Here is a 9237-nt window from a genome sequence, read left to right on the forward strand (position 1 = left end):
CCATAGAGAGCTTTTTATTGGGTGTTGGGGAAGGTGGAATTCACTGCCACAAGATGTTTGAGCCACCTTTCAGCACAGGATGGAGAGAGAGTTAAGCACTGGAATAAGTTACCTCGGGAGGTTGTAGAATCCCTATCACTGGAGGTTTTTAAGAGGTTAGACAAACATGTCAGGGATGATCGGGAAGGAGAAATGGACTAGATCAGTGTTTCTCAACCTTTTTGATACCAGGGACCAGCTTGCTGCCTTCCTAAACTGTGTCCGGGTCTCAGCGACGGCGCCAGTCCACGGATTGGTTGTTGAGAAACACTGGACTAGATGACCTCTTGAGGTCCCATCCAGGCATACATTTCTGTGAATCTATGATCATCTGCAGCCAAACACAGATTTCATTAACATTATTGGGCTCCAGAACAGTAAACTTAGTCAGCTAATTTATTCACAGTGTTCATCCCAGCTATTTTACAATGGCAGTTTTAAATCCGCTGAAATGCAGAAAAGGCAAAATAATCCACTAATATAATCCAAATTTGCCTAGGAATTACCTGAGACGCATTAACCAGATATACATGTATTTTTCGATTACATGTGAATGTGAACTGCTGAATTGTAATGTTGTCTCCTTTGTGTGTGTGTTTTTTTTGTTTATTGTCTGAACACACCCAAAATGTAAAATAGCTCTATGGGAAAAAGTGACAAAAATTTAAGGATGAGAAAAGAGTTGGAAAAAGAGATGCCCTAGGAAAGATAGTAAAAGACAGCAAGACTAAAGAAAATAAAAACATGCGCATGAATGTTTGTCAATACATAGCTATGATACACTGGCCTTCCTCACAGCCAAGATGATCTTCCAGTGATGCCCATATAGACAACTAGTGTAAAGAACTGCATAAACTGCCAGTCCAGGAAAGGGCAATACACAGAAAACGTAGCAGACTTCCAAATTTTTAAAACCATTTGGCCTTTATTTTTCAACTTATACAGCCAGCAAAGGTAATTAAAAGTCTATATAGGGTGCTTTGAAAAGGGGAATGCAGAATAAGAGTTGCATTCTTGTTTATTTCTAGAGCTATTCGATTTCAGAAACCTAAAATTGGACATGACAAAAACAGGTCAGCTGCCGGAAAACTTGAACTCATAAGCGGGATTCCAAAGAGTGGTCTCCCTAGACCCTGTACCACATGAGGAAGATTTCCTTCCTCCAAGAGAGAACAATGTGTTCCCATTCCTGACCACTCTGGCAGCTGTTATACTTGGGGAGTGGTTATACTTGGGAACAGAATTTGGCCCTAAAAAAAAAAAAAAAAGTCTGCTTCTCAAACATTTTTTTAGACCCTTGTTTTTGTTAATTTCTTTACTAAAACTGAGGGCATAAAAACCTGAGCAAATGTTACTTTGTGTGCACAAACAGATAGCACACCCAGTTACCTATTTTGAATGCTCAAATGCTATTTTTGCATGTATAAATGGATATGGCCACATATTTTGTGGACCTATTTTTGTACGCTCTTACGGTATGAAATTATTGTTAATAAACTTTGATAAAAGTCCACATTTACTATAGTTATTATTATGGGACTTGCATTCCTAGGTCAGTTAGGTGCTTTATGCAAATCCCATCCTACATTAAAAACCTAATGCTTCATGCCCTGCCAGAACGTTTTACCTAACACTTAAAATGAAAATGATCGCCAACATAATGGACTCTGGCCCATCCTCTGCCCCTAATCTGGCGTCAGGAAGAATCAGAATGTTCAGCTCCCAGTCAAGAGAGAGTCTGCGGATTGTGGTGAAAGCTCCTCTATTCCCCCTACTAACAGGTCCTAGAGACAATTTCTTTCATTCTTTGCGAGATACATTTATTTAGCAATTAAATAAATTGCTAAATTAAATTAAATTAAATAAATTGCTTTTTCTGCTTCCTACTCAGAGAGTGAAATAGTTGGAGCAAATGAGTTTTGGAGATCAAAACATGGGTTTGTGAGGAAGACACAATTCAGCCTGCAAACCCAAGGCCTGGAGCCAGGAAGATCAAAAGTAACATCTATTATTTCAGTCCTTGGGCTAGAATAGGATTTTCTGTATCCCCTGCGTGAAACTTTGCAAATCTGTGTAATTGTGGATTCAGTGGCCCCTCTCTTGGGCCTGTCTACACTTACAGCGCTGCAGCTGCGCCACTGTAGAACTTAGTGAAGATGCTACCTACGCTGACAGGACAGCTTCTCCCTTTGGTAGCTCCCGAGAGGTGGTAGCTATGTCAATGGGAGAAGGCCTCCTATTGACATAGTGCTGTCTACACTAGGAGTTTGGCTGGTATAACTATGTCGCAAAGGGGGGTGGAAAATCCACACCCCTAAGAGACGCAGTTATACCAACAAAAGTCTGTAGTGTAGTCCAGGGTTCATTCAGCTCATGGCTGTGGGCCTGAAACTCTCACACTCCTATAACTCCCTCTGCAACTGTATGTTTGGGGCAGACATGAATGTACCTCCTTGGCAGACAAGTGGTAAAGAACCCCCTGGCTCGGTAGCTCAATTTGTGATCTGCCCCACTCACCTTTATGCAGGAATACCACTAGGTTTTTGGCAATAACGGGCCTTGCAGAGGCTCTCTCTGAGTGGCTGAAGTTCAATAGTGAACACACTGTTGAAGAAATGCACAGACTAGACCTGCCCAGTGTGTGGTATGTTCACTACTGTGGAGGGGCAAACACTAGAGGGAATTAACCACAATACCACCACCATTAAAGGGATGTTTAAAACAAATACATAGAACAGCGATTACATTTGATACCTCAGTTTGGTTGACAGCTTTATTTTCTCATTGCTTTAAAAAGCAAGCAAGCAAGCATAAGTTCTGCTTGTATAGCAGCAGTAGAACAAGCACTGGTGCACTGGAGAAACAAGCCAAGCGTAAAACTGATCACAATGGAACAAATGTTGAGGAATGTTTTGCAACACAATCAATCATATTGATTTCTAATTGTATGGCATTTCTATTACACCTTGCATACAATTGCAGAAAGACAGCAATCCACGCAGGATAGAAACCCAAGCTCCCTTTGGTTCTGGAAAGTAGATTTAGTCCTAATTTTTGTGACAGATGGAGTTGATAGTTTCACGATGAAAAAAGCGCCAGTTTTTGACAGGCAGCAGACACTGATGCCTCTTGTGGTCAAAGCCCATGTTGCTCTGGAATTAAGGTAGCACCAAAATTAAAAGAAACATCTACAAATGCACTATCACCAACTCTGCAATGTACAGGTTATGCTGTTCTGAACATTTTATATTATATTTGTTATTTTAATCTTATATTTTCTTTTAAACAAAGGAAGAAGAATTAAGAATGTAATGAGAATTTTAATGCATCCACGACGAGTCTTTTTCTTTCAATCGAAACTGATTTTTTTTTTAATCGCAGCTAATAAATTTCAGGCAACTTTTAAGAGCTCGTAGATCCCAATAAAGAATTCAAATAATCATTTCAGACATTGGGAATCATATTTCAGTGTTCTATTTGCAAAATCTATTATAAATAATGTATATTTGAGAATAGGGGTGTTTTTTTTTAAATCCTAGTAGTTCCGTGCATTGACTCCCTAGAGAAAATCTTCATGCAAATATATAATTTGAATTTGTTTAAAGGCAAAAGAAGTGAAAAACGGTGAAATGACAAGTGGTCATGCTTAAGTACTGCAGTCTTGATGTTCAGAGAAGTAGCGTTAATGGACCAAATTCTGTTCTCAATATATCGATACACTCCCATTGAAAAAAGAAAAGGAGTACTTGTGGCACCTTAGAGACTAACAAATTTATTTGAGCATCCGATGAAGTGAGCTGTAGAAAGTCTCTAAGGTGCCACAAGTCCCCCTTTTCTTTTTGCGAATACAGACTAACACGGCTGCTACTCTGAAACTCCCATTGAAGTCAGTAGCATTGCACAGATCTTAAAAGAACAGTTTGGTTCAGTATGAGACCGAGCCTACATTCCTCGCAGGAAGAATTCTTACTCCCATTGCGAGGGGCAGAACGGGATCAGCAAATGATGCAAAAGCCCTTTCTGTTTGCATATTGATATACAATGGCATATTTGATATATAATCTATAATTGTTTGGACTTCTATCAGTAAAATTTATAATGAAATTTATTTTACAGCATCTTTTAATAACGTATGCCATGATGTTACATCTCAGGTAACTTCTGTAAACCAAACGCTGCTTTGTGACCGCTGGAAAACAGAGATGGGTGCAAAGCTTTGCTTGATGCAAACAGCTGCAAAGTTTCTCCTTGAAAAGCTGTGTTGTTGTGTAGCAGTAACTGTGGGCGCCTCCTTAACAGTAGGAGGGGCTCCTCGGGGGCTGCTGTCAATCTCGTTAAGCCTTTCCTTTCAAGCTTTGAATGTGAGTTGCCCGCCAGCCCCCCTTTCTCCCGTAGATCGTAAAGAAAAAAAAAGTTTCAACAACAGGCTGGACCAATAGTAAGTCGAAAAGCAGGGAAAGGGGGCCGAGCAAAGGGAGAAAAGTGGAGAAAAAGAGAAAGAGCGACTAGCGCGAGAGAGCGCAGGCTGGGGGCATGTGTAAAAGGAGAAGAAGCGTTGCTAATTGTTTTGTTTGTTTGCTTTTCCATGCATGCATAATGAGGCTTCATCAGAGCACGTTGCTGCTGCTCGGAGGCCACTTTTGTATTTAAAGCCTTGCAAGGAAAAAAGCTCCACAGAGCAGAGCAGCTTGCGAGCTTGTTGACAACAGAAGCAGCATCAACCGCAGAGACAGAAAGAAAAGGGAGACCCTGAGCCAGCTATTTTTTCCTGTTCTCAATTTTCTTGCACTTTCGGGAAGCCGGGGAAAGAAATCCCCTTTTTGGCAACAGTGTAAGCCAGGGAGCGGAGCCGGGACCGTGAATGGGATCGGAGCGGTGTGTGCGGCTGGCATGTGCGGCGATGCTGAGAGCGCAGAGTTGAAAGCTCCCGAAGCAGCAGCAGCAGCTGGGCATTTATTTTGTGCAAAAAGAGGAAAGAAAGGGATCTGCATGAGAAGCAGGGCAGCACCATGAGCTCCCCCGGCGCAGCCTGCAAGCCCCCGAGTGCACTCAGGAGCCGCTCTCCTCCCAGCCCCCAGTTGCACTGATTAACTAAGGGAACTCTTGCGGCCACAGCAGCCCGGGACCGGGGGGTGGGGGTTGTACTGCAGCCCGCTGTTCCAGCCGCGGAGGGGCCGCGTGGATGGATTGATGAGGGGAAGCCTCATGCACACAGCTGGCAGGAGTTTTGCAAACTTTTCCACGGGCAGCTGCTCCTCCTCCTCCTCCCCCCATCGACCCTCTCGCAGCCGCCGCCGCCCGCAATGGTGGTAGGTTCGCCCGCTCTGCATGGAGGAGGCGGCGGCGGCGGCCGCCGGTGGCTGTTGCCGGGCGCCTGGCTGTGGCTGACGGTGGTGCTGGGCGCGGTGTCCCCCCCGCGGGTGCACGGCCGGAGGCTGATCTGCTGGCAGGCGGTGCTGCAGTGTCAGGGGGAGCCCGAGTGCAGCTACGCGTACAGCCAGTACGCCGAGGCGTGCGCCCCGGTGCTGCTGCAGCAGCACCCGGCCGGCAGCGCGGGGGCCGCCTCCTCCTCCTCCTCCTCCTCCCGGCGGCGGTGCCCGAGCCACTGCATCGCGGCCCTGATCCAGCTCAACCACACGCGGCGGGGCCCGGCGCTGGAGGACTGCGACTGCGCGCAGGATGAGACCTGCTGGGCCACCAAGCGCGCCATCGAGCCCTGCCTGCCCCGCACCAGCGGCGGCGGGGCCGGGGCCGCGGCGGGCGGCGGCGGCGGGGTGATGGGCTGCACCGAGGCCCGGCGGCGCTGCGACTGGGACAGCCGCTGCAGCGCGGCGCTGGGCCGCTACATGGTGTCCTGCGGCAAGCTCTTCAACGGGCTGCGCTGCACCGAGGAGTGCCGGGCCGTGATCGAGGACATGCTGGCCGTGCCCAAGGCCGTGCCGCTCAACGACTGCGTCTGCGACGGCCTGGAGCGGCCCATCTGCGAGACAATGAAGGAGAACATGGCCCGCCTCTGCTTCGGGGCCGAGGCGGGCGGCAACGGCGCCGGCAGCAGCGGCGGCTCGGACGGGGGCCCGGAGGATTACTACGAGGACGAGTACGAGGACGAGCCCAGCCCGCGGGGGCGGGACGAGCCGGACGAGCCCGGTCCCCAGCCCGGCTTCTCCGCGCCGGCCGACGGCGCCGGCCGCGCGCCCGCCCCAGCGGCCTGGACCGCGCTGGCCTCCATTTTGCTGCTGCTGCTGCTGCTGTAGCCGCCGAGTCCCCATTTGCTTCAGGGCTGGCGCGCGGCGCTTGGGACACGTGGGGGGATCCCCGGTCCCAGACGTGCCCCCTGGGATTATTTAGGGGGACACTCCCCTCCCCCATCTCCGTGGCCGTTTATCCAGACACGGCCCCTCCCTCCCCACCTCCCGCAATACTTCTCTGCACACCCTCTCGCCAGCACCTGCCTGGACATTTATCTTAGGCACTGTCCTCCCTTCCCCCCCCCCCCGCGCCAACACCCCCCTGCCCCCCGCCAGCAGTTAAAATCATTGTGATAGCGACGATAGCAGTTTATTGGCCTTGTAAACCGGCCCCTGTGTTCTGCACGGGTGCTAAGGAGATGGAGAGAGATGGACGGAGGGAGGCGTCCAGGGCCGTGGTGTGGTTTGGCTTGCTTTTAGCGTGCACTATGCAATTTGTTCCACACCCCGGCTTGTTGTTAGCAGCAAGCCAATGAGTTAAGAAGAGGAACCGTTAGCAAAGCTACTGTAGGTCCATTACCATCCCACCAAAACAAAACACAAACAGTAAGGTGCTAATAGTTGTTAGTATTCCACGTGAGGGTGAGAGAGAGGGGTGGGAAACCCGAACTTGCTGCCAAAACAACTGCCTTACTGGTTATAAGTAGCCAACAACTCAAATTCAAGTACCGTTCTCCTTATCACCATTCAAAATATTCACAGTGATGCCTGAAAGAGGATTAGGTTTCAATTGCCTTTAATTAACTGGAGGGGGTGAAAAGTTTGGAACAAATCGATGGGATTTCAGCCTCCCCTCACATTCACTGTCCCCATAACAAATGCTTGCCAGCAAACATCTCTTTTTTTTCAACCTAACCAGAAAAAATGCAGATTTTTCAGAATTGTTGGCTGCACTGAACAATGCAACTTTTGTCTTAAAGGAGCTCTGCACTGCCATCTTCGAAAGACACTTTTTAAACTCAAGAACTTGTATGTACAAATATTCTGAAAAGTTATATTGTCTCTAGCCATATCAGGGTGCTGACCTCTGGTAAATCTTATATAAAATGTATTTAAAACTGGGGTTTGTTACCAGTCACACTACTTTGTATATAGAATTTTATAAATTGTATGCTTGGGGAATAATTTATTTTTTAAAAAATTAAAGTTTTAAGTCTACATCCTATTTGCCAGATAATTGCATTTGCTGTTCTTTTCTGGAAAGATACAGATTTCATTTTATGTGTAAAGGGATACAAGCAACAATAACTCAGTGAACTGTTCTGCAGAACATCAAATGTACAGTGTATTTTATAGTTTTGAAGTTAACTTTCTTATTTTAAGAGACTTTATGAACACTGTAGAATTGTATAAATGCATTTCCGAGCTGCCTTAAGGTATTTTTATAGAAGGCATAAAAGATCCTATGTTTTAAATATCTATGGCTTTGTGTATTTCTTAAATGTGTAAATTACTAAAGGAAGAGTTTTAAATATGGATGCATGATGATGTCCAGAGACACTGCTATTGAGTGAATTGTCAGTCCTGTTTGGGGGAACAGGGGAGGAAGGATAAATAATAAATAAATAAATAAATAAAAACTCAGTATTTCTCTATGGTACTTTAAATAGATGTCAGTTACTGTTGCCCTTACTTTAATGAATAATTGGACATAAGTAGTAAACAGGACTTTGAAAATACTACCTTCAAAGCAAGTGGTTGATTTTTGTATGTGTTGGCATGGTAACATACCAGTGCAGAGCTGTGTAAAGCAATTCTCAGTTTGTCTTCCAAGGACTCTGCTCCTATATGTGTATAGAATTATCAAGAGAGTAGCTCTTTCCTTATGAAATGGAGGATGGTATTCCCACTGATGCTGCAAGAATTTCATATACATGCAAATGTCTTGCCACACATACAGTGTCTCAAGCAACTTTCAGAAATATTTAGATTGTATACAGTAGATTATTGGCATTTGCAACAAAATTAATGAAAGTTTGTAAGCCAGTTCGCCTTTCTCCATAGTGAAGAGTGCAAAAGTCAACAAACTGAGGTGATAAACAATTACCAGAACTCGTAATGCTGTTCTTTGGCGTTGTTTTGCATTGGGCTGAAGCCTGGTTTTCTGCCAGAGCTACTGATCTACACTCAAACGCCCTTAGATAAATAATTAGACTCTTAAGCTGTGTCGAGTGCTGATACACTTGACCTTGTAAATAGAAATGTTTGCAGTAGGAATAAACTCCGGCATTGGAAAATCTTTTAAACATTAACACAAAGGAGGGAGCTTGGTCCTCTGGGGATTTGAGTTTGAACCGCGCCAAGCTAGGCACTTGCAAAAAAAAAAAAAAAGTTTGTTTATCTTCTATTCAAGCTGTTTATTTAAAGCTTTTAGTTTTAAATGCGGTGATTGGAAGGCAAGACAGAAGTTTAAAAGCCACCACAAATAAACTTTGACTGAGGGGGCGACAGATTAGCAAAATAGTGTCTTTTTCATCTTAACAGATCTTGGGAGAAGATAAACGCACATCTGTCTAAACAACGAGGAGTCCTTGTGGCACCTTAGAGACTAACAAATTTATTTGGGCATAAGCTTTCGTGGGCTAAAACCCTGGCTAAAACCCACTTCATCAGGGTTTTAGCCCACGAAAGCTTATGCCCAAATAAATTTGTTAGTCTCTAAGGTGCCACAAGGACTCCTCGTTGTTTTTGCTGATACAGACGAACACGGCTACCCACCCCTCTGAAACCACATCTGTCTGTTAAGTCAAATAACACAATTATAAATCCCCGTTTCTAGGATCAGTTATTTTAGATACTTTTTGTGGGGGGGCGGGGGGTCATTTCTTTAGTTCAGATGGTTTTGCTTAATTTCCTTAACAATTGAACTGATATTCACACACAAGCATTAAAAAAAAAAAAAAGAAAGAAAGAAACCCACCTCCAAAATAGTTGTGATGCCGATCAAGCC

The 9237-nt window shown here is 45.3% G+C and overlaps 1 protein-coding gene across 1 annotated transcript; it reads left to right on the forward strand.

The window, feature by feature from the left end:
- Positions 1-4496: 4496 nt before the first annotated feature.
- On the forward strand, positions 4497-6293 carry GAS1 (growth arrest specific 1). Its single transcript, XM_074953788.1, has one exon. It carries the CDS (start codon positions 5343-5345, stop codon positions 6291-6293), a length of 951 nt encoding a protein of 316 aa, XP_074809889.1. The 5' UTR covers positions 4497-5342.
- Positions 6294-9237: the final 2944 nt, after the last annotated feature.

This window comes from Natator depressus, chromosome 5, assembly GCF_965152275.1.
Source record: "Natator depressus isolate rNatDep1 chromosome 5, rNatDep2.hap1, whole genome shotgun sequence".
Classification (NCBI taxonomy): Eukaryota; Metazoa; Chordata; order Testudines; family Cheloniidae; genus Natator; species Natator depressus.